The 26,054-nt window shown below is 41.3% G+C and overlaps 2 protein-coding genes and 1 pseudogene across 5 annotated transcripts in view; 1 reads left to right on the plus strand and 2 right to left on the minus strand.

Annotated features, from left to right (window-relative positions):
- The window catches only part of BNIP2 (BCL2 interacting protein 2), a 1,133,240-nt gene that overhangs the window by 863,732 nt on the left and 243,454 nt on the right, over positions 1-26,054 (minus strand). The gene's annotated exons all lie outside the window — the stretch shown is intronic.
- The window catches only part of RORA (RAR related orphan receptor A), a 1,262,381-nt gene that overhangs the window by 12,647 nt on the left and 1,223,680 nt on the right, over positions 1-26,054 (minus strand). For all 3 annotated transcript variants that reach the window (XM_050797248.1, XM_050797250.1, XM_050797249.1), the window contains 6 exons: positions 14,374-14,515; positions 11,026-11,421; positions 5,339-5,460; positions 3,580-3,712; positions 2,812-2,919; positions 392-502 (listed from right to left, as the gene is read on the minus strand). In XM_050797248.1, coding sequence (XP_050653205.1) covers positions 392-502; positions 2,812-2,919; positions 3,580-3,712; positions 5,339-5,460; positions 11,026-11,421; positions 14,374-14,515 — 1,012 coding nt within the window. The remainder of the gene's footprint in view (positions 1-391; positions 503-2,811; positions 2,920-3,579; positions 3,713-5,338; positions 5,461-11,025; positions 11,422-14,373; positions 14,516-26,054) is intronic.
- Positions 1-26,054, plus strand: part of LOC126958748 (cytochrome c-like) — a 75,581-nt pseudogene that overhangs the window by 12,410 nt on the left and 37,117 nt on the right. The window contains exon 2 of the transcript XR_007727281.1: positions 10,218-10,342. The product of XR_007727281.1 is annotated as a cytochrome c-like (transcript). The remainder of the gene's footprint in view (positions 1-10,217; positions 10,343-26,054) is intronic.

Here is a 26,054-nt window from a genome sequence, read left to right on the forward strand (position 1 = left end):
GATAATCTAGTGGATGACATCCAAATGGATTTTAACGAAAAATAGGATGTCTTAAAAATCACGTTATCCTGGAGACTGGTGTTAAGAAAGGCAACCCTATTCTACTACAGCATTTCTCTTGGTATCAGGAGGTTAATTCTGGACTGGATTTTATTCAATTCTCATTTCTTTACATTTTATCTGAAAGGCATGAGGTTTTCTTAATATATATTTGTGTTGGGGGGTGGAGAAGAGAAGAGAGGGTGTTATTTGAAGACTTAAAATCCAATTTAATAAGGGTGGAGACCTCTCTTAGTAGCTCCCAAATATTTTACAGCTATTAAACGTATGGACCTTGTAAAAATTCTTTATCTCAGACAATTCTAAAACCATTTTTATTTGGTTATCTTACCTGCTGACATCAGTACGAATGCAGAAAATAATGCAATTTCATCTTCAGTCAGGTGCATAGAACATAAACTCTTTCCAAATTCAAACACAAAGCTAATAAAGTCTTCACAACCTGCCAGAATGAAAATAAAGACAGCTTAGAAGTTTGGTTATTGTCTTAGGAGAAAAACCTAGGTCTTAGGTTTTCCTAAGGTTCTCCTAAGACCCATAGGAGGTCTTAGGAGAAAAACATGGGGAAGATGAAGAGAGATCTAGTGGTTGAAGAGCAGAAGGAATAGTAGTAGCATTTCTACAGTTTAATAGTTTAAAATCTTAAAAGAAAAATCTGTTTAGCCATCACCACCACTGCCACCACTTCCATCACATCACCATTACCACCAACATCCTCATTCAAAATAATGAGACTGAACTTTTGTTGTGTGATTACTATGGCAAGTATTGCTCTAAGATATTTCTTGGGGTTTCTTCTTATTTTACGACAGCTCTATGAAGGAAGGATTATTATTATCCCAATTTTAGAGGTGAGGAAACTGAGACTTGGAAAGTAATGCACCTATGGTCACACAGGTAGAAAGTACAACCTAAGAAGTAAAGCTAGGCTGCCTGATTTCAGAGCCTACACTTTTAACCTATAGAGTGTAGTAGTCACATTCTAACTTATATGTTAAATTAACTCGTTTTTGTTTTCAACGCTATTTCATCTGAAACATTCTTAAAAATGTTAACAAATGACACATTATGATAGTAAAACTATTATAACTATTTACCAACCTGAAAACACAGAATGTGAAAGTCCCCTAAAATAATAATCCATTTTCCAAAAGACTGGTTAAGTCTGGTGTCTATTCCTTCAGATTTGCATATTTTACATACAAATGTATATATTTAAATGACAATGTGCTACATGACAGTTCATTATATATATCTTCTGTCATGTAACTTTTTAAAAAATCACTCATTTTAGATACTTATCCATTCTTCTTAATAACTATATTCATTTTATTTAAATTATAGAAATCCAAAATTTATTATTATTAATTATTTTGAGACAGAGTCTCACTTTGTCACCCAGGCTGGGGTGCAGTGGCACGATCTCGGCTCACTTAAATCTCCACCTCCCGGTTTCAAGTGATTCTCTTGCCTCAGCCTCCTGAGTAGCTGGGACTGCAGGCGCGCACCACCATGCCCAGCTAATTTTTGAATTTTTAGTAGAGATAGGGCTTTGCCATGTTGGCCAGGCTGGTCTCAAACTCCTAACCTCAGGTGATCTGCCTGCCTCGGCCTTCCAAAGTGCTGGGATTATAGGCATGAGTCATCACGCCTGGCCCCAAATTATTTATTTATAAATTATATGTCATGGTTTCACTTAGCTATAACTTTTCTTTCTTTGATATCTGCATGTCAGTCTCATTGATGGTTACTGTTTGAGGGGGATGGAAGGGCAAAGCTTCTGTCCTTTGCTTAATCTTATGTATCAGCTCACATCCTAAAGGTTATCTGAATAATGTATCACCAGCAAATCTGGTTTCTTGAAATCTGGAAGGGGGCCGGGCGCGGTGGCTCAAGCCTATAATCCCAGCACTTTGGGAGGCCGAGACGGGCAGATCACAAGGTCAGGAGAGCGAGACCATCCTGGCTAACACAGTGAAACCCCATCTCTACTAAAAGATACAAAAAAAAAAAAACTAGCTGGGCAAGGTGGCAGGCACCCGTAGTCCCAGCTACTCAGGAGGCTGAGGCAGGAGAATGGCGTGAACCTGGGAGGCGGAGCTTGCGGTGAGCTGAGATCCGGCCACTACACTCCAGCCTGGGCGACAGAGCAAGACTCCGTCTCAAGAAAAAAAAAAAAAAAAAATTTAGAAGGGAACTGGAAGGACACATAATATAAATCCCTTTGATTACCAACTAGATAAAATGAAACTCTAGATCTTTACATGTAACGTAGACAAAAAACTTTTGTCCTATATGACTTTTTTTTTTTCAGACGGAGTCTTGCTGTGTCGCCCAGAGTGGAGTACAGTGGCGCAATCTCGGCTCACTGCAAGCTCCACCTCCTGGGTTCACACCATTCTCCTGCCTCGGTCTCCTGAGTAGCTGGGACTACAGGCGCCCACCACCACACCTGGCTAATTTTTTGTATTTTTAGTAGAGATGGGGTTTCACCGTGGTCTCGATCTCCTGACCTCATGATCTGCCTGCCTCAGCCTCCCAAAGTGCTGGGATTACAGGCGTGAGCCACCGTGCCCGGCCGAGCTATATGACTTTTCTACAGTGACTAATTAGAAAGTAAAATAGGTATAAAATCCCTTAATTTTTGTTTCTGAATAACCAGTTTTCATTTTGTCCAAGCAGAGCTTTCACTCAACCCGCATCTTTTCCTATAGCCCTGATTTGAAGAAAAGACACCTTGATACCCCTTACCTAAGGATTTGAAGATGTCGGGGCTGGCATACTTCCCATCAAAGTACACGGTGTTGTTCTGAGAGTCAAAGGCACGGCACATTCTGATAAACACCACCTCTAGAGAACCTAAGCAGAGGCAGAAATGGTTCAGGTCATTTGGGTCGTCTGATGTTAGTGAGTTTGTTTCTAAGGTGCTCATGTAGAGACTCCTTCTGAGATAGAATGGTGGGTGTCGTGTGCAGTTTAGCTAGCGGGTTCTCAGTCACATCAGCTGTCTATCCAAAAAGACAGAGTTTTCTGTAAAGACTGTTGTGCTGAAGCTAAGGCCTGTTTAACTGAAGTGAGGGTTGATTTATAAATTACTTCCTTAGCACTCTTCTACCTCGCAATGCTGAGTCTCAGAGTTGCTAGGAAAACATTTATTCACATGTACTAAACCAAGAATCAAAAACAAGTATATCTTTCTGAGTTCTACTTCCTTCTTCCTAACATCATAAACTCGGAGGACTTGGAGTGTAGAAACAAAACACAGGTGATGGGAAAATTTGGGAATGCAGGTGACCTTCAAATTAATCTTTTCATCTAGAAGAGAAGTGAAGTGGGGGGGAATGTTTCCTGAATATATCTCAAAACCTTTCAGAAGAACTCCATTTCTGCTAAGAAAAACCTGAGCTATTATCATTGGAGAAAAACTGTTCCCGACACCTTCCTTACCAAGCATTTCTTTAATAAGCGGATGAAAGCAGGTTAGGAAGAGATCTCAAAATTCACTTGCAAAGCACATACCTGCTTTTAGAAGCACAATTTGATCATTTTGACACAGTTCCATAAATCCATCAATGCGTTTGGCAAACTCCACCACATACTGTATAGCTTCTGTAATTTTGATGGCACACAATTGCCACATCACCTCCCGCTGCTGTTAAAGAGGGAAACACATTAACATCCTCCAGGAAGATGTTAGGTTTTGTAGCAGAAGTTGAAGAGTTATGAAAGCAAAGCATGCCACTGCTTTAGCCCTGGGCCACGAAGAGTGGTAAAGTAGGATCTTCTTTTTTTTTTTTTTTTTGAGATGGAGTCTTGCTCTGTCACCCAGGCTGGAGTGCAGTGGCGTGATCTCAGCTCACTGCAACCTCTGCCTCCTGGGTTCAAGTGATTCTCCTGCCTCAGCCTCCTGAGTATCTGGGATTAGAGGCACATGCCACCACACCCAGCTAATTTCTCTATTTTTAATAGAGACAGAGTTTTACCATGTTGGCCAGGCTGGTCTTGAACTCCTGACCTCAAGTGATCTGTCTGCCTGGACCTCCCAAAGTGCTGGGATTATAGGCATGAGCTACCGCGTCCAGCCTGGATCTTCTTTTAAGTAATTATTTTGCCTTGGAAAATTTAATACCACTTTACTTGGGGAAAGGGAGAAAAGGAGGAATCAACTGAATTTATTGTGCACCTACTATGAGCTAGGCACGGCACATTCTGATAAATACCACCTCTAGAGAACCTTTATGACATCCTTAATTCACTTTCGTAAGAATATTTTTCTGCCTGGGCACAAAACAAAACAAAACTGGCTGTCTCAAAACAAAACAAAAAACTAGTGGATATGGGAGCTAGGATTCAAATCCAAGCATCTCTGACTCTAAAATCCCATTTCATATACTTTGTTGCTTCTTACTGTTTTCTTGCTTCTCCTTTGTAGCTTTGGCTGCTGGCATTACCTGCTACCTCAAAGGCAAACAAAGTGATGTGTTGCTATTCCCCAACATGTCCTGTTAAATTCCTTTTATATTCGCACTCTCCAATTCAGTTACAGAATGATCTGGATGTGTTTTGTTGCCAACTTGTTTCCCTAATCTTAGTTTCAGACTGTTTCCACCGATATGATGGGGTGGAAGAAACACTGAATTAGGATCCAGGAGTCAAGGTCTGGTCTTGATGTTTCACTCTCCAGACATGCCAATGGATGTTAGTTTTCCTCAAATGTAAAATGGATTCACCTAGATAATTCTGTCGATCTGGGTGTTTTATAGAAAAAGGCAAGTAGGGCACTATTTGTCAGCCTCATATTGCTAGGTTCAGACTGCAGTCACGATCATAGCTTCTACACTTTTTTTGTATATACTCCCTAATACAACTTCCAGAAACATGAAGCTTCCTTGTCAACTTTCAGAAACATGAGGCTGAGATTATTTTACATGAACTTCCAGACCTTAAAATCTTTGATTGGGATATTGAGACAAATCTCAATTCATTTGGGCTTTTGGAAGCTGCTTAATCTATTCTCCTGTTGACAAATGGAAGGAGGTATGTGTATACCTAGAAAGCACAATAGAAATTATTTGCTATTGCTGAAATTTTGCATGCAGGCATCTGCAAAGCTTCAAGTACATTAGCAGCTTTGGAAAAAAGATATTTAAACAGAAACCTGATATCTGATGAAAGACACTCATTCTTCGGTCTGTGGGAACTCTTGACCAAATTTCCTATACCAACACCCTCCCCAATACTGCCTCAATCCTAGGAGGAAAAATTCCTCAGATCATACCTTGTTTTGATAATTCTCAATTTCTTCCTGCAAAAAGGTCTGCCACGTTATCTGCTGGAGCTCTTCTCTCAAGTATTGGCAGGTTTCCAGATGAGATTTAGATATATTCTGTGCAAGGTGTTCTAAGGAGAAAACAGGAGATCACAAACATGAAAAGCCAAGTTCTTTGAATACCTGGTGATGTAATATTTACTTTAACAAATAACAAGTAGAAAACAATGTCTGTGCGGGTTTTGACTGTCTTTACACGTTTAAACAAGTAATTTGGAACTGTTTTGTATTTGGCAACATGAAAGAGGACAGGGACTTTGCAAAGCCCACATTTGAAGATACGACTTGGTGACTTCAAAGACCCTCCTGACTTCGCCCTTGTTCCGTGTCTTTATACTCATGTCTAGGAACGATAAAATACTGACCGACATAGACATAGGAAATGATTAACCTGGTGTTTCTTCTTGGCATTTTTATGAAGACACATCTGCCACATAACAGTGACCTGGGAAGGATTATTCTTATTCTTGAAAAACTAGAAAATGATACTCTTTTATGGTGACAACTAGGTATTTATTTAGTTTTTCCTGCAAATTGCAGAATAAGCATTACTGAGGGCCTACCATGTGGCTATGCAGAGTGTAGTTGTGAAGTCATAGACTCTGGAGCTAGACCATTTGAGTCTGTATCTCAGCTCTGCTACTTACTAGCTATGCGATCTCGGGTATGTTATTTAACCTCTTTGTGCTTGGTTTCCTCATTTGTAAAATGAGGGAAATGGTACCTATTTCACAGGGCTGCTATGAGAATTAAAAGAGTTGAGCCCTTAGAATGCGGAGGATTACTTAGAATGTGCTACAGAATATTAGTTATTATACTTGAGCTTAAGGAGTTTGAAGATATTAAAGACTTAGAGGCCAAAGAAGTTTTCTCTAGGAACTTGTAATCTGGCAAACACATATGAACACACTGGAAGGACAATTCAAGACATTAGATAATAAGATATAAAGCTGAATTACCCAGAAGAAGAGAAAGAAAAAAGTAATTGAAGCTGTCAGAAATGGAAGAGATTGGCTGGGTGTGGTGGCTCACGCCTGTAATCCCAGCACTTTGGGAGGCTGAGGTGGGCAGACCACTTGAGGTCAGGAGTTCAAGACCGGCCTGGCCAACATGTATCTGTTAAAAATACAAGGGCATGGTGGTGGCCGCCGTGATCCCAGCTACTTGGGAGGCTGAGGCATGAGGTCTAGAGTTTGAGACCAGCCTGGCCAACATGGTGAAACCCTGTCTCTACTGAAAATACAAAAATTAGCTGGGTGTGGTGGCGGGCACTTGTAATCCCAGCTACTTGGGAGGCTGAAGCAGGAGAATCACTTGAACCTGAAAGCCAGACATTGCAGTGAGCCAAGATCGCACCACTGCACTCCAGCCTGGATAACAGAGCGAGAGTCCATCTTAAAAAAAATAAAAATGAAAATAAAATTATATCTGGGGAAATGGAACAAGCAGTTTTGTGCTTGGTGGATTGCAGCACAGAGAAGCTCAGGCAGGAGCACCACATGGAAGGCTGCTGGAACCTAGATGCCAGGAACTAACAATTTGGAGTAGCTTGGTAATAACTGTTCTGGAAGGGAAGGATGATTAAAGAAGTATTTCTTTAAAAAGAATTGACAAAATCCCATGAATATAAAACCATATCAAAAAATGATCCCTCTCCCTAGGGTTTTGACCATAGAATAGGCAAGCCATTTTAAAAGAATGGTGCTGAATGCAAACTTGGCAACACTAGAGAGAGTATCTATTTGTTTGGAAATTTGTTACTGCTTTTGTCAAACAGAAGCAGACTTGTTTGTGTGAAAACAGAGCAGATTCACCTAAATGGAGCTGGAAACCAGAATCTCCTTAGAGACACTGAAACATAATAAACCTGAACAGCCCTTCTTGGAAACACACAGACACTAAAACAGCATGAATAAATAACATAAACACACACACACACACACACACACACACACACAAAAGAACAAATGTAAAGGAAAGAATGAGAAACTGAGAGTGAGAGGGAGAAGCCAGTAAATTATGTGTCTTAGAATCAATGATGCTTGAGAAGAGGTGAGTAAAGACAAAAATAATGGGGAGTAAGAAACAAGAAAATACATAAATAAGGTAGTGAACTACCTCTTTTGGAAAGAACTTTCACTATATAAGATCGTTTCTAGAATGTAAACCAATTTTTGCCAATAAAAAAATGAAGATGAAGAGTTCACGGGGAAGCAGAGGGGAATGCTGTGGAGTGAAGGATGAGAAGAGGCTCATATCATTTCCTTCCAGGTTATGCTTCATTTCTAGTTAATAAGATACTTAGCATCTTGTGGTTTCACTTTGTCTTAAGAAACTGTGGCCACTTATCCCTACCTATTTAAAACAGCCAATAAAAAGTGAGACAACAAATCATGCAATGTACATGACATACCAGTAGAGGGCAGTGGTTGCATTCACACCATCTGCTCACCAACAGCCTTTCATTCCAATTCATAGTCGATTTGGCAAGTGTAAGATTTTAGACACTTTGCTATTTTTAAATCTCCATTTCAGCAGACGCGAGTATGGTCAGGCTGAATAAAAGTCGAGAATTTAAGCGTGGTCTCTCAGATAAAGTCTGGAATAGTGAAATACTTTGTGCTAGGAGTTAGGAGACCTGGCTTGTCTGAGCTCAGCAGATAATCTATCTACCTCACTTTGTGACTGGGGCAAGTCATGTGCCCCAACCATGACTACTTCAGCAATACAGCCAGCGCTTTGATACTTCAGATGGGAAGTCCTGGCTTCTGAGTTAGTCACAGATTTTCACAGTGGGAAGGAACTTTAGAAAGCATCTAGTCCAAACTGTCCTTGTTTAACAAATAATAATGACATTAAGAATTATGATAACAGTTAACACATATAGCATTTACTATATGCCAGTCCCACCTAATTTGTATCTATCCTAAATATATGTGTTTTCTCACTTAATCCTTATAACAACCCCAGGAGAAAGGTACTAGTATTATCTCAATTTTACAGATGAGGAAACTGAACCACGGTGAAGTGACTTCTTCAAGGTGTCACAGCTGGCAAGTGGCAGAGCTATGATTGAGACACAGACCTTTATATTCTAGGGGTAGAGAAACTACAGCTCACAGATGTTATGTGACTTATACTGGGTTGTACAACTTATATTAATGCTAGGACCACCACCCATATAAGTGGATTTCTTGTCTCATGTTTGCCCAATATATCAGTTGTTTCTCCTGTGCAAAGCTTTAGATATCAATTATAGTAACAAACATAATTTGCACTTAAAACCTAGGTTGTTTATCTGGAATGTATAATTCAGGTACTAATTGTACACCAAGGGCAAAATTTCCTAGCCAAGGATGAAGACATATTTTTCACTAAAAGTAATAGGTTGTGCATACTACACTTGAAAGAGAGAATTGGACTTAGGATGTGTTGGTTTATAATTTATCTTCCTATTACATAATTGGTTTCATTTGTTTAAAATCTGATGACAAAGTTTAGCCTAAAATGAAGTCAAGAGTCTTAAAGAGATAGCAGGCTGTAAGCCCCAAAAGAAATACCAGGGAAATGTAAGTAGCTTTGGAGAAGCAGCAACAAGACTTGGGCCACTTTCATGATACTCTTAGTTCCCTGAAACACTTTGCATGCATAAATGGGATAAGAGAATTACAGCCCAATTATATCCTTTCCAGATAAATGCTAGTTTAGTTTTGGGTTTGGGAATTCTCCTAGTGATGATCTCATTTAATTTATCCTGGAAAATGCCACACCACCTGTGAAAAATTCCTAATTTAAAAGCACATAGAGCAAGCAATGAGGGGGCAGGGCTCCCAGACTGCACTGGAGAGTGAGACCACGGAAGAGGAAGCTGACTTGTCCGGGAGCCTCAGGGAATCAGCTCAGCCATCTCTGGCCCCACTTCGGTGTCAGTGCATTTTTTAGCCAAAGTGCCATGTTCAAGGGCAATGCTTTGCCTAAGGCCTATGGATTTATTTCAGGATTGAACATTTGACAAGCAAACAGGACAGAGTCACTAATACTTACGGTAAGGTGGAAGCAAACCTAAAGTGAGTCAGGTCATTTTTCATGGTATCATGTCAGCTTTCAATCAAATCCTTATTCATATCTGAAAATTTTACTTTCATTACAGTTCTGCTTAAGGCTCAGCCAACCAAGATTTCATGACAAAAATGGAAGGTTTTTGTTCTAGTTCAAGAAAAAAAAAAAAACCAAACCTACCTCTGCTCAGCTTGGCTTCTAGTTCAGAGGTTTCTCTGTTAATCAAAAGAGCTGCAATACACCTTTTAATGCTGTTCAGTGGTTAAAGACCAGGCTTAAAATGTCTCTGCTCTTGAGGATTTAAATTTAGACCCATAAAGAGATGCTTGTGTAAAAACTGTAAAGAACATTCAATTTGTTCTATTTGGAGAAAGATTTTACTGGAAATATAAATTTTCACTTAAAAGATGTTTTATGGGGTGCAGAGGTAGAGAAACCGTCTAAAGAACACAGCCATTATTTCTGTGAACTGAGGATTTCTGTGCTCAAGTCTGAACCTGCTGTTTCTTTTCCATCTGAAGTCTTCATTCTCTCCTCGTATTAACTTAGTCATCTCCACAGCAACTAATTGAAATATCCCAAAGGATTATAACCTTGTGTGAGGAACCACCAGGAGGAGCAGATCAAATTCAAAAACTACAAAGGTTCTTATCAAAGTTTTTCTAATAATAGTGCTGTACTTAAAAATCGATTAAATATAGCAGTGGATGTTAACACAACCTCCTTGAAATGGAAAGTTGCCCATTGTCTGTGTTATCAACATTTCTAGGTCACATCTCCCAAGAAGCAGTAATGTTCCAGCAATAAGAAAAGGACAGTTTTTTGTCTTTTGCATGGTGAGCCTTATATGAATTACATCAATTTTTCACCAATATCCATCATCAGATCATTCTGGTAAGTAAAGCAGCTAATTTCTGTTGAACATTTATACTGTATATCAGAGTTGCAAAACTTAGATGCCTACAGGGGCTGTGCATATGATATAAATGGCAGGAGTGGGGTGGGCCCATTGAAAGGTGTAAGCCCCTGGCTGTTGCCAGTTGGCTGTTGACATTCACAAATGTTGGCCCACTGTAAATAGATCATTTTTTCCCCTCCCACAAGAAGCTAAAAAATCTGAACTTTTGGGTATAATTATCCAAATTTAAATATTAGCAACTGATTCAAAAATTTTAAAACTGCACTGGTCAAAAAAATACGTCTATGGGCCAAGTTCAGTTTGTGGACTGCCATTTTCTTTCGTCACCTTAGGTATAAAGCAATCCCTGGAATATAACTAAACCACTAATGAAGTTAATGTAGCCATTTCCTGAGCTTCCAGTTTTCTGCAGAATTCAAAGACTGCTTCCGTTGGTTTTGTCCCATTTCTAATGCTGAGAGGTCAATGCAGGTATTGGATAAACCATGGGAAACAGCAGAGGGTCAAAAGCAAGGGGGCAGGGCAGAAAATGAAGTGGCCCAAATGGTAAAGGTGAATTGCAACATTTAGCAGAACTCATTAGAGGAAAGTCAGACATGCCCCTTTTACTTTAAAGGGCATGAACAGAGCATCCCAGGAGAAGCATGCATGCCATTACCTAATTCTGCCATGGACACAGTTGGGGAAGTCTCGCCGTTGGTGAACGAACAGTAGGGAAAGAAGCCTGATGCTGGTGTGTAGTCACATATTGGTTCTGGTTTGATTCCATTGATATCAAGACCTGACTGGTCTGGGGAAGGCTGTATGTCCAGGTAGAAGCTGCTGACGGCGGAGTCTGCCTTACTCCCCTCAGGGGTGTGCCCGTCAATGTAGTTACTGAGGTCGTCGTGAAGTTCCGTCAGCCCGTTGGCCGAGATGTTGTAGGTGGGCGTCAGCGGCTCGGCCTCTCCAGGCTGCTGCTGGTGGTCGCGCTGCTGCTGCTGCATCCGGTGTTTCTGCACTTCTGCATACAAGCTGTCTCTCTGCTTTTTTGACATTCGGCCAAATTTTACAGCTGGAAGAAAAAAGCCAAACCATACTACATACAATGCGCTTTTCTTCAATATTCTCTCCTGCGAGCTTTGGGGTTTCCTTTGAAGTCTCAGACAATCTCAATCCAAAACTGCATGACCACAAAATAAGGACATATTCAGAGGTGAAAACAGTTCCAACCCACACAGGCTCACTCCAGCTCCCCAACAGCAAACACACATCCCAGAGAAACTCATGTTGCAGAAAGAGACCTGGTGCAGGTAGGAGAGGCCCAGAGAGATGCCATCTCTGTTTTCCTGCTGTCACATCCCCACTCTACCCACTGGGCCCCACTGATAACTTAATGGGCTGTTCACTCTCCCTCTGTGCAGCTGGTTTAGGTTGCCTCTTTCTCTCCCACATGCAGACCAAGGCGCAGGGTTCGAGGAGTAAAAAGCAGCCAAACCTCAGCGCTCATTCAGTTCACCGCCCTGTGCGCTCTGACAGTCCTCCTTGATCAAATGGCTAATTCTGCAGCTGCATTGTGAGGTCTGAATGAACTGGACGAGGCCTCTCTAATTCTTTGAATTACATCAGAGTACCTGACCCAAGAAGCCCCTCCTCCACTCATAGGTCATGGCAGCCCCTGTGGAACCCTGAGATCCATCTTTTTATTTATTTATTTATTTATTTAGAGACAGAGTCTTGCTCTCTGTCACCCAGGCTGAAGTGCAGTGATGTGAACGTGGCTCACTGCAGCCTCAACCTTCTAAGGTTCAAGCGATCCTCCCACCTCGGCCTCCTAAGTAGCTGGGACCACGTGTGCACACCACCACACCCAGCTAATTTTTTCACTTTATGTAGAGGTGGATTTTTGCTATGTTGCCCTGGCTTGAGGTCTGGAACTCCAGGGCTCAAGCAATCCTCCAGCCTCATCCTCCCAAAGTGCTGGGATTACAAGTGTGAGCCATCACACCCAGCCGGACCCATCTTTAAACACTTTCTGCTGTTCTCATTTAGCCTCAAGTAATCACAGCATCAGGATTTGGAAAGGACAAATATGGTGTTATAATATAAGATCCTTATAATATATAATCCTTGTTGGGCAGATTTCTGTTTGTAATGCTTCTCTTTGGGATGTGTCCCCATATTTAAAGTGGAGCCATCACTATAGTAACTTTCCAGTTCATTCAGAATATCAAATGAATTCTTGTGAAACACCAAGATAACTGAAAACAAAAACAAACAAAAAACCCTATGATTTCCTGGTCTGACGTCTTCCATGAACTCTTTGATTTTTCAGCTAGACTCAGCCTTTGCTGGAGGGACTTAGTTCTCCTAATAGATTGTGATTAAATTTATAGCTGATAGGGTAGATGCATCCATCCATTTGACTAAGATCATAGTTATGAGAGTCCAGGGCAGGAGGCAGGATAGATGGACACGAAGTTGGGAACCAAAGCCCCCACAGTGGCCAGGTGGTGAATTCTTTTCTTGCCAAAGAGGACGCTCTGTCCTTGTTCACAGAGGAAACAAGTGAGCTGGAATACTGGTCACTTTCCAGTTTCCACGACTCAGATAACAAACTTAGGTGGCGCTGCTCAGGCAGCAACCAGGCTGATGTGGGCTCTGAGTTTCAGAACCATAATTTCATAACCTCCAGAATTCATTCTATGCCTACAACAACTTGTGCTATTTCTTGTATGCAAAATTTTCAGAAGGCATACTGAAGGTGCTTAATGTTTTGGAAAACATTTTCTAGGACACCTAAGGGGCCTAATACCCACAGGTGAAACTTTCTGCTGTGACTCTGCAATTATGATTTAACTTTTGTCTTAATATTAACAATGGCAATTATATCCTGTAAGTGAAATAAAGGGACCAGCTCTTGAGAAAATGCACACACAACTTGTGATTTGAACTTACAAATGGAGGAGATATACCTAATTTTGTCAGTTTAGTACCATCAGAAGGTGAAATCTGCCGAGTTCCATGTCACAGGAATTTCTGAGAATATGGTGGAAGTTCTGTGATTTGTAACTTCCAATGACAAAAGCTTCACTTTTGTAGTGGTGCACAGAGTGGCTTCTTAGAACATGCAGGAGCAAAAGTGAACTCGTGCCTATGTAGGTCTACGGGCACTAAGAACATCAGATTACGGGGAAGGCAGACTGTTGGAAAGCCTGCTCCGCATTCTGAAGTATTTTTCCACAGGCTGAAATTCCATTGGAGGAGACATTTTCCTTCAAAGGGATCTCTTAAGAGAGCCAGCTGGTATATTTGGAAAAAATCCTTAAAATGGACCCGCTGTGCTTTCTGCCCAGTTTCCACGTATAAGCATAACTGTCTTGAAATCTGGTGTCGATTATTCAGTGCACTTAAGATAGTTTTCCAGGAAGATCTTGAAACGTTTTATACTGGAATGATAGATGGTCTCTATTCCTTAAAGTAGCTTCGTTTAATGAAAAGAACACTTGTCATTGAGCCATGCTTTGCACTATTTTCACACATTCTGTATGTACAAATAGTTGGCTTTGGCATGTGATTCAAAATATCCAGTTAGCATAAAAGTGGCTTCATCTCAACCTCCAATAGACTTACTAGTGTAAAGCAAGTAACAGTTGTGGTTCACGTTTCCTACGGGGGAAAATGCCTAGAGGAGGCATCTTTAGTAAGGCCCCAGATGACACTTACCGTCAATCAATCGACCCACCTATAATGGCTGAAATATCAAAAATCTGAAGGTGTTCTGACCACGAGACACTTCTCCTCCACACCACCCCCACCCATCAGCCAGCTGGCTGACACTGAGGATGAGGAGGAGGAGGAAGCGGCTGCTGTGAGTTCTATGAAGCTGCCAGAGGAGCATGGGGGGCGTGAGGTGGAATAATGAGGAGGGGACAGGCGGTGCAGATATTGGCAGATCTGAGTCCAGGTTTTAGAAGGCACTTTCACAACCCCTTGCAACTGTACAACTCAAGCTGTAAGAGCTCACCATCTCGAGACATCCCCACGGCAAGGCATTTCTGTAATCGACAGTGTTGGCAGCGGTTTCTACTGGTTCGATCAATCAAACAGTTCTTCTGACGAGGACAGGAGTAGGTGGCATTGCTTTGCTGACTTCTCCTGAAAAAGCCCTGTGATACGGTTATAAAATATAAAACAGGTTAGTGTCAGAATGAGTGGTATGATACTGAAGGCAGGATGCTAAGCACTGAGCGGCATTAATATTTAATGGAGAATTAAAATTGTAGCAGAATCATCCAGGAGACCATTAATGAAATTAAAGTCACTTCTTTTTCCTTGAGTAAAATTGATCCCCAGGGCCTAATCCTCCATCCCTTATACATGCAAAACTTTCTTTAACTTCAACAGACAGTTGCCCATGTAAAAGGCATAGGACCAGGTCCTTGTTCTTGGCTTCTGATGATCAAAAGCAATGTGCCTGATGGAATGATACAAAGGGACTTACCTTTAGCCTTTATCTCCAAGAGATTTTTTTGTACAATAAACACAAAACACTTCCCTGGAATCTCCAAGTTAAGGAAAAGGCAGCCATACCATAACCTAGGGCACTGTGAACCTGGTGAACCATGGTAATCTTCACTAGCCCACTTCAACACATGGCCCGTTAGGCATTTCTTACTCCCCAACTTCGAATCTACTATTGCAAGCATTAGATAACACTTGGATGGATTATTTTGGCAGATCAATCAGATTGGAAACATTCCCTCATCCCTGACAGTTTAGAAATACCACATGTTCAGAACCATGGCCTTTAAAGATTGAACAAATCCAGTCCGATGCTCATCAAGTTGCTCTCATGTGTCAAGCGCTGTTTGGGAAATGAGAGGGGATACAAAGATGTATAAGAAGCTACTGACCTCAATAACTTTATTTTTGTTTGTTTGTTTTTGCTAAGTTCCTGAGCTGTACTTTTAGCTGATTAATTTTCACTGTTTATTCTTAAAGTGTCAAGTTTTCCTTTTAGTGATGTTTTAAAAGCAACCCCAAAGCTTTACTATGTAGTATTTTCATTCTCATTCAGTGAAAAACATGTTCTAATTTTCAGTACGTTTCTTCTTTAATCCAGATGTGATTTAGAAGCATATTCCTTAATTTCCAAACACACGGGGGCTTTTTTCAGGGGAGGGGGCAGGGTCTTGCTCTGTCATTCAGGCTGGACTCCTGGGCTCAAGCCATCCTCCTTCCTCAGCCTCCTGAGTAGCTGGGACTATAGGTGCACACCATCATGCCTGGCTAATTTTATATCTATCTATCTAATCAACTTTTTTTTTTGGTCGAGATGGGGGGTCTCACTGTGTTGTCCAGGCCTGTCTTGAACTCCTGGCCTTAAGTGATTCTCCCGCCTGGGCATCCCAAAGTGTTGGGATTATAGGCATGAGCCACTTTGTTATCTTTTTATTGCTGATTTATCTTTCAGTGGTTTTGCAAGCTAGGGATGTATGCAGAAAATAAATAAGATCAGTAGAGTCATTTCCATAAAGCAAAGCCATGAAGGGTACAAAAGATGATTATTATCTTCAAAGCTTTAATTGTGAAGATAGATGACCCCAACAAGGGCGACACTAGTGGGGAGAGGTAAAATCCTAAAGAATCAACAGAATGGCAGGCAAACTGATAAGGGTGCTCTCCCACCAAACGATTTTTCTGGAGGTCAATTTGGCAGTTGTATGAAAAATTTTTAAAAAGCCTACCCACTGAGCTAATCTTTTAAGGAATACACCTTAAAGAAATATTAAGAATGGTACAAAGATTTTCCTACAAGGGTGTTCTTTACAGTACTATTTATAATATACAAAATGTAGAAAGATCCTAATTGTCCAACATTACTGAATTAAGAGAGTCATATTGTATACTCATACAATGGAATTCAGCAACCACTACAAATGGTATTTCAGAAATATTGATATAAAAAGGTGATAAAAATATACCATTGAATTTTTAAAAAAGCAACTAAAGAGCTAAACATAGTATAATCCAAGTTTTGGGGGAAAAAGGGCACCCATATATTTACTATAGAAGAAGATTTGGAAAATTATGCCCCAAATTGTTGGCACTAGTTGGTGGGGCCAATCAGATTTTAATTTTCTTTTTGTTTATCTGTGCTTTTTTTTTTTTTTTTCCTACAATAGGCAGGTGGGAAGGTATGTGGGCAGCTTGAGAGGAAGTGCACCTGCCTTCCTTTGTAATGGTTGGGGGCCTTTGTTAACCAAGTTGATGTATATGACCTCAGTTTCCAGTTCTTTGGAAAATCCAACCTACGATGGGACGGGGCGGGACCCTGACTTCTCACTCCTCTTGTTTTCAGCCAAGCTGCTTGCTAACCTTCACATAGGCAAGGCTGGGGGCCTCATGTCTCAGACTGTCTCTCTGTTGTACTTTAACTCTACCCTCGATCAAGTCCCGCCTCTGCTGTAAAGCAATCTCTCTCTTCTGAAAAATATCTAAAGCTATGTTTTTTATTTTATTTTATTGTTTGTGTGTGTGTGTTTCCCCTGTGAAAAGGAAGTAAGAAGAAGTAAAGCTTTCTTTGGGGCTTACTAGAGAGAATTCAAGAAAATATAAATGGTCACAGAGGCAGATAATCCTTAGAAAGAGATACCAAGAGGTCAGCTGTCTCGGTATTCATTTTCCTCTGAGACACATAATCTCTGTCCAAGCTGAAAGGTGTTTCTCTCTTTTTTGAGACTCACCTTCATACCCTTGTGTAAAGGCATCGCTGTGGATGCCTAAAATCAGGAATTTATTTGCTTTTCTTTTAGTTGAAGTTGAATTTTGTTTGCTTCACATTAAGCCTATTACAGTTTCTTCTATGATCACCAAATATGGGGAATGTCTGAATGATTTTTTTAAATCTTTAAGTGGAGCTAGTACTTGAGGGCTGCCATGCTGTTTCCCAGATATCTCTTCTGAAGACCAGATCCCGGCATCTGTCACCTTTCTTTCTAGGCTCTTTTCCACCTCGCATATTTCTTCTCAGAATCCTCTCCAATTTCTTCACTACTTCTTGTTTTTTTTTTTTTAAACTGAGGCAGGGTTTTGCTATGTTGTCCAGGCTCATCTCGAACTCCTAGGCTCAAGCGGTCCTCCCACCTCGGCCCCCCAAGTAGCTGGGATTACAAGTGCGAGCCCCTGTATCTAGTACTATTTCTTCATTTCTTTCAAAAGTCTGAAATCCAGAACTAGACACAGCTCTTGAATAATGGTTGGGTCATTAGGGAAAAGGATGCCACTTTTTAGTTTGCATACACATATTAAGTTAACTTCCACCCACCATTAATAAAGTCCAGGACTGTTAACGCAGAAACCGTATATTAATCATCAGTTAGCTCTGCTGTTAAGGGCATGAGAATGATGATGACAGATTATCAGTCTTAATGAGTACTTGTATTAAACCATATCTTTTTATTCTGTATTTTCGATGCAGACATCTTAGGGCTTTGCAGACACTGGAGGAACTATCCTTTCAGGGCTGGAAAACTCCTACATACAGCAACCAACCTGCTGTCAGCCACCTCTCACACAAAACCACGCGGGCCAGAGCCCATATCCAGGACACCTTCTTCATCAGGCCCTTACACTTCTAGCCATGATTCCCCTGCCCCGGTCACACCAGGGTCAGGTACCAGACAATTAGGGACAGCCCCTACCCCCTAGCGCCGTCTGTAATGATTCAAACTAGCCACTTATCCTAAACCTGCTCATCCTGCTGCGCCTTCCTTCCTGTGGAAAACAGTGGGGGCTCTTGGCAGTGTTTCTCCACATCCCTCTCCCCTTCACAGACCCTGGCGCTTCCCCGTGTGTCCCCTGTATGGCGTGGCATGGGCCCTGTCTCTAGGGATTTGTGAGTCCAGCAGTCCCTCCTTAATCGCCATTTTGCTTTCCTTGTTTCAGTTACTTGCGTCAACTGCAGTAAAACTAAAAGAATATTAAGATATTTTGAGAAAGAGAAAAGCAAAGACCAAGTTCACATAACTTTTATTACAGCATATTTTTATAATTGTTTTATGTTGTTATTGTTAATCTCTCATCGTGCCTAATTTATAAGTTTAACTTTATCACAGGTCTGGATGTATGGGAGAAAACAGTATCTAAAAGGTTCACAGTTTCAGGCATCCCCCTGAGGCTAAGGGGAACTACTGTGTAACAAACTTCTTCCTTCATGACAGTCATCTCCATATCTGTGTGTCTTACGATACCTGATTGAAACAAATCCCAAGTACCATTAAAACAGCACTGACTTTGTCCTAGGCACTCTATGCTTTATGCAGATTGTGACATTTACTTCTGACAAGGGCAATATTGGGCAAATGCTATCATTTCCCTAGTTTTAAGGATGAAAAAACAGAGGCTTAGAGAGGTGTAGTGACTTGCTCAGAGTCCCCACTCTAGCATGGGGTAAAGCCAGGATATGACTTCACATAGTTTAACGTCAGAACTTACACTGTCATCTTGTTTTGTTTTTCTGCTTCTCTTGTGTGTCAAAAGAATTCCTCCTTAGTTGTTCTCATACAGGGCAAGCATTAAATTAGGTAGTGTAAAAAACAAGTTATACAAAATAAAGTAGCAAGAGCAATCTACTCTGAAATTAGTGTTTTCCCTAACATTAACACCTTTAGCTGACCCAGCTTCCTACCGCCCAGACATTTTACAAAATCTCATTCTGTAGTTGTCTCCTGATCTGGATTAGGAGTCACATAAGAAAATCAGTCTCATGAGTCCATCATTTTTCCTCATTTCTGACCAGAAGTATTCTGCCCCATTTCCTTCACCTTACTTATTTCTAAATCACTTTAGCTCATTTAAACAAACAATGAAACTTACTGCAAGGGCACAGAATAACTATCATTAAAGATGTCTGTGTAATTATACCATAAATTGCAAGGCAAACTCATGAAGCATTCCGTATGTGCTTTGAGCAGTGGCACTGTGGCTGGAACCAATGTCCAGCTTCCACACTATCTGCTTGGAAAAGGATTACCCTTATTTGGAAGTCTCAGTTTGAGGATTTGGGGAAAGCAGGCACGCAAGCAGACACGCCTTATTCTTTACAGCATCATTTATACCTCAACTAAGTCAGCTGAGCAAATGCCTGCTGAAAAGTTCTGGGAGTGGCATAGCTAAGAACCAGAAAGGAGATCTATCTTTTGGATTAAGTCAACAGAGTCATGCCCACAAGGAGAACTATCAAATATCAGATGCGAGAGGTGAAGTGGGGTTATAAGGTGAGAGCTGAGAAGTGAGAAACAGGGTAAGTAAACCTCCATGACTCAGACGAATACTGAACTTTGCATTTCAGGAAGAATGAGGGTTTGGGTTGCTGCTGATTTTTCTTTTAAAAACCTCTTCTTTTCCGTATTCCTTGTGGGGGTGGTTATCAGAGGATTAAGGGTTTGGAAAACTAAACAGATAAAATACTAAGAGTTAAATAACACGCAAGAGGAAGAAAGATTAGAAGAGAGGAAGAAGAAGAAAAGTAGAAAGTGTGGTAGGTCCCTTCCTACCTCAAGGTAGAAGTAGTGTGCTTCTAAGTACAGAGACAGATTTTGTCTGAATGGGGAGAAATCCTGCAAAAGGATTAGGAAGTGAGTGAGCTGAGAGATGAATTCCAGGGCTTGGAGGTCATACAGAGAGCAGGGGAAGCACAAAGCTAGGGCGTGAAGATTTGGGTGGAACTGAGGAGGTGTTAAAAAAAAAGTGCTGAAGTTGTGAATTAGCTGGGAAGGATATCAAGTACATAATTTGGCAATTTTGTTATTTCTGAAACATGAGCTAACAAATTACTTGGCTGTCGTAAAAGTTCACTTTTTATGGATGTTAAAATACATGGAGATGTGCATTTACAAACATGGTGGGCTTGAGCCAGAAAGCCACCATGATACATTTCAGGTAGTAGACGCTTAGTGTGACTGTTGGCGCACTACCACCACCTAGTGGCAGCATATTAACACGCGGCTATTGCAAATAGAAAATTAGAATAAAACAAACAGGCCTTTGGTGCTGAAAGAAGTTGAGAGATTATCAGGTACAGTAGTTCACATATGGGTGATGCATCAGAAACATCCACAGAGCTTTTAAAAGATACACCTTAGATTTATCAAACTAGAACCCTTGGGGATATGGTCCAGGCATACATAGTAGTTTGAACAATAAGAAATTGCCATTTTTATAGGTCAAAAAAGAAAAAAATTGTCTTTTTTTTTTTTGAGACGGAGTCTTGCTCTGTCACCAGGCTGGAGTGCAGTGGTATGACCTTGGGTCACAGCAACCTCTGCCTCCCGGGTTCAAGTGATTCTCCTGCCTCAGCCTCCTGAGTAGCTGGAACTACAGGCGTGCACCACCACGCCCAGCTAATTTTTGTATTTTTAGTAGAGACAGGGTTTCACCATGTTGGCCAGGATGGTCTCGATCTCTTGACCCCATGATTCGCCCGCCTCGGCCTCCCCAAGTGCTGGGATTTGCAGGCGTGAGCCACCACACCCGGCCAAAATTGTCATTTTTATAGTACATATTTTTAAAAAGCTCCCTGAAGACTTTGACTTCCTCTTGTTAAGAACCAGAGATTGATTCTAGTTTTCTGATTTGCCAAAAACAAAAATGAAGCTTAGAATGTTAAATGACTTGTCCAAGGTCCTGTGGCTGGTAAGGGTCAGTGCTGGGACTCAATCTCTTGTCCTCATTTTAAGTCCAGTGCCCTCTCATTTAAGTGTATCTTCTTCAGTGTGGGACAAACAAAACAGTGTCACACATTCTTGATTTCCTGACATAGAGTCCCTGCATATCCACCTTTTGTTTCAATTCTTACTGTCTCAGAGACATCTCTCCAGTGTTTCCTCCCTTACTTCACCTAGCTTTTCAAAACGCCTTGCGCTGACTTTTGTTTCTGATACGTGCCTTACCTTCTCTGGAAATTCTATTCCCTAATACTTTTTCTTTTAAAAAAAATGACTGCACACTATGAATTTTTCACTGACCCCCCCCCCCCAGATGGGAGCTTGCAAACTGGGATGGAGGCCATGGTGTTCAGGAGAAGGCTCATACTGTTGCAAGAGCTGAGTGCTATAATTTCAGGAATTTTGTTGTTAAGGCTAGTTATTAAATCTGTTATTACACATTAACTGACACATTCCTGACATAAAAAAAGTAACCACTTTTTAACGATTATTTTACTATTATCAGTGTTCTTCAGGTTATCTATATCAATTATCCTTATATCTGAAGGTAGAAATACTATACCATGCTCTGCATCCCTTCCCTACTCTGCATTCTGTGAAAGAGCAGGTCGGGTGGCTGGAAAATGGCCATTGGTGGGATTATTTACACCACAGAAATTGGCAAATGCTACAAATAAGGGTTTGATTTATTATTTTGCTTACTGTCTAGATTTAAACAGTGATGGCCGAATGCAGTGGCTCATGCCTGTAATCCCAATACTTTGGGAGGCTGAGGCAGGAGGATCACGTGAAGCCAAGTGTTTGAGACCAGCCTGGGCAACACAGACCCTGTCTCTACAGGAAATAAAACAATTAGCCAGGTGTAGTGGCATGTGTTTGTAGTCCCAGCTACTTGGGAAGGTGAGGTGGGAAGATTGTTGGAGCCCAGGAGTTTGAGGGTGCAGTGAGCTAAGAGTGTACCACTGCATTCCGGCCTGGGCAACAGAGTGAGACCCTGTCTCTTAAAAAAAAAAAAAAAAAAAAAAAAGACTGGGTATGGTGGCTCACATCTGTAATCCCAGCACTTTGGGAGGCCGAGGTGGGCAGATCATGAGGTCAGGAGTTCGAGACCAGCCTGACCAACTTGGTGAAAGCCTGTCTCTACTAAAAATACAAAAATTAGCCGGGCTTGGTGGCAGGTGCCTGTAATCCCAGCTACTCAGGAGGCTGAGGCAGGAGAATTGCTTGAACCTAGGAGGCAGAGGTTGCAGTGAGCTGAGATCACACCACTGCACTTCAGCCTGGGCGACAGGGTGAGACTCTGTCTCAAAACAAACAAAACTGATGAAAATTACAATAATGCAGATTAAACTTAACAGTACATCATATCTAGTGATCCCACTGTGAGTAACACAAAAAGTGGAAGAAATGTTCTTCTAGTATTTGTAAATGATTAACTGAGTCAGCAAGGAGGTTATTCATGTCATCATTGGCGAATGAATGAAGTTCCAAAATGTCTTTGTTGTTTCACTCTCTTATTCATTAATGTAAACAAAATATCAACAATATTCATGTTGGAACTAGTCTTTCCTCAACTGTAACCATGGGGATAGAGGTAAGAGTTCAGCAAAATTCATGAGAGCATTCAGTGAGAATTATTTGTCTATATGAAATTTAAAATAAAGAATATTGTACATTTTATTATTGTTTGAAAATTACATGAAATTACATCAGTGAGATAGATACCAAAGTTATCTACATACAGATAGACACATTTTGCTTTCCTGAGAGCCAGTTGTTCACAGCTTACCAGCATGTGGCTGGCCTGAGCCTCATCCTCGCTGTGTCACCAGCTCCCCGTCACGTTGTTTGAATATATTCCCCCCACTTTGGATAGGCATTCACCCAAAGTTGTGGTTTGGCCTTCTAGAGCCCCCACTGACTTTCCCCTTACCTACATAAGTTCTAAACACTTTAGCTGAGTTTTTTTTTTCTTTCTGGAACAGAATATATATATTTAGAGACAGGGTCTCTGTCACTCAGGCTGGAGTACAGTGGTGCTATCACAGCTCACTGCAGCCTCGACTTCCTGGGCTCAAGTAATCCTCCCACCTCAGCCTTCTCAGTAGCTGGGACCACCAGTGTATGCTATCATGCCTAGCTAATTTCTAAATTTTTTTGTAGAGGAGACAGGGTCTCGCTTTGTTGCCCAGACTGGTCTTAAACTCCTGGCTTTAAGTGATCCTCCTGCCTAGGCCTCCCACAGTGCTGGGATTACAGGCATGAGCCATTGCACCCGACCTAGAAGAGAATATATCTTGACCCACAGCCTGTTTCCCAGCTGTCCTCTCCAGAGTTTTCTTGCTCAGTGACATGGATTATCTTACCCTCAGTTACTCAAGGCAGAAAGATGGGCTTCACTGCCTTAATCTCTGCCTCCTCCCCATCCATATCCAAGCGTCACCAAATTAGCCTGCTTCTTGGCACCTTCCTGTTTCTCAGATCCATCTACTTGTCTCCAACTTTACTGCAGTTTTCTTAAGTTTCCATGTCTTTCACTTCTTGAGTTGGTTATTATACAGCCTCCTAATTGGGACCCCTGCTTCCATTCTCATTCCCTCCAATCCATTTCACAGTTACTAAAGATATCTTCCTAAAACATCACACTCATCAAGTCACTTCTCTGCTTATGAGCCCTTAATGGCTCCCTGCTGATGACCAGACAATGACCACACGTCCAGGCAGCTCTTCTCAAAGTCATACAATGACCAAGCCTAAACTGCTGTGTTCACAGTTCCCCAAAGAAACTCTCTCCTTCCCTTCAGGATTCACTGAGAAGACATTCACTTGTTCTGGGAACCTTCTCTGACCTTGGCCCTCCCAAAGCTGGTTGAGGGGCCCCTCCCATGTGTACCCTTAAGAGTCCTGAATTTATCCCCCTCCTAGCCCTTACCTTGTTGTATTATTAATGTCTACCTTTTCCAGGGACGACTGCCTTGTTTCTTTGTTTCCAGTAGCTAACGCAATACTTAGAAAAGTCAACAAATACTTGTTGAATGAACAACTAGAGGAAAAAACGGTGGCAGCGATAAAAACAGTGGTGACGATATGCTGAGCACCTACTCCCCACTAGGCACCATGTCGGACACTTTGCCATAATTATTTGCAATCCACAGCAGCCTACAACTGCAAAGTAGGGATATGTATCTCTGCTTTACAAATGAGAAAGTTAAGAGAGGTTAAGCCATATGCCCAAAGTCACAGAGCAGGTGAGGGGAAGGCCCAGGATTTGAATTCCTGAATCCTAGGTGCATCTTATTCCAAAGGCCATAGACTTCTTAATATACCACCTAAAAAGCACCAAGACAAACATGTAGGGCCGATTGAATAACAACAACAAAAGATGAGCAAACAACAAAACAAGCAAAAAACCACTTTTCATTTCTGTAGCCCAAGTTCCCTACAACGGTTCAGATGAGGGAGACGGCATTTTATAGGGTATCAAATACCAGGTTTCCATACAGGTAGGAAAACACTCATTTGTTAGATATATTTTAAAAGCCTGGAAATATGCCTGGCACTTCCTACTGGAGTTTTTAATAGTTTTGTCTAAGAGTATGGACTGGTTGGACGCTGCCCTGTAGGTATGGCTGGGAAGGTGAACGGGGGTCTGATTCTGAGTTGTCCCCTCCTGCGTGGGGCTCTTTCTCAGTGAAACACAGGCTGAAATGCTGATCTGATGTTTGGTCTTTTGACAATTTTCACTTAATGAATTGATTCCTACAGTTCATTAACATACCCACTTCCACTTCTGTATACACATATGTCTTAATTAGCTGCTCATTGGCTGTTTAATTACAAGAAAACAGCTGACAGCTGCCTTGCTGAATTCTAATGGCAGACGCTTTGGAACGGCTACACACTTGCTTTTGACAACCAAGATTTCTTCATAACTCTGTGATTTATTATGAATGCTCATCTGCCTGCCCAAATTATTGTATTTTCCAATACAACTAAAAATTGGGAACTTGGGGGACTGCCGAGGTGGGTGTATGTCCACCTTTCATTTTATGTCTGAGACTAAGAAAAATGGAGATAAGAACAGCGGAGAATCTTCTATGTGAAAGCATGTACTATGTTACAATTTTATTTATCTTGGCAACTTCCTGTTGAGAATGTTCAGAAGCATGGGGGTGAGAAGGAAGAAATATCTTTGGATCAACGTGGGGCAAAAGTTAACTCTCTGGCTGGGGGGGAAAAAGGATAACTTCATTTCATTGAGGGGTAAACACAGGTCACGCATGTATTAAAATCAAGCAGATGAAATTATAAAATTAAAGTTGGGTGGGGGGCAGAAATAAAAGTGCTCAAAGACGCATATGAGGAAAAAAAGTTGTTCTTTAGAAAGGGTAGGCAGCCTCATTCACAAAAGTTAGCTGGTCCAGCCCTACACTCATACATGTGGCAGCAATAAATCACAGAAATTCAGATTTCCTGAGCTACGTTTTTGTTCAATAGTGCCTGGCCTCCCTGCAGAATTGTATGCGCAAGTGGTCTCTGATTAAAGCGGCCCACGTGTTGTATTTGGTAAGTGTCGATGTCTGCTTTTGACTGTGCTTTGCCGTACTCAGATCCAATCCAAGCGAAGACATTCAGCAATGGTTATTCCCTAGCACGCACGTGGGACCTGCCCCAAGCCAGGTGCTGTGTCAGGGCCCCATCTACAACATGGCCTCGAGCCTGGGGTTTTCTGTGAGCTGAGGAAGGGCAGCAGTTACTGAGACATGATTAAGATCTAAACAAACAAATAAAAAAAACCTGAATCATCATGATGCAAATTGGGGTTTAACATAACCCTACCACTTGCACATTTCATCACAGGACTGGAAGATTTAGCTAAACAAAAATTTTCGCTTACCACCTGTGTATAACCGAACCGAAACTCAGGCGTCGTAAGGATGCAATAATAGCTTGTCCTTCCCCAAGTCGAATTTTCATT

The sequence above is a fragment of the Macaca thibetana genome, chromosome 7 (assembly GCF_024542745.1).
Source record: "Macaca thibetana thibetana isolate TM-01 chromosome 7, ASM2454274v1, whole genome shotgun sequence".
Classification (NCBI taxonomy): domain Eukaryota; kingdom Metazoa; phylum Chordata; class Mammalia; order Primates; family Cercopithecidae; genus Macaca; species Macaca thibetana.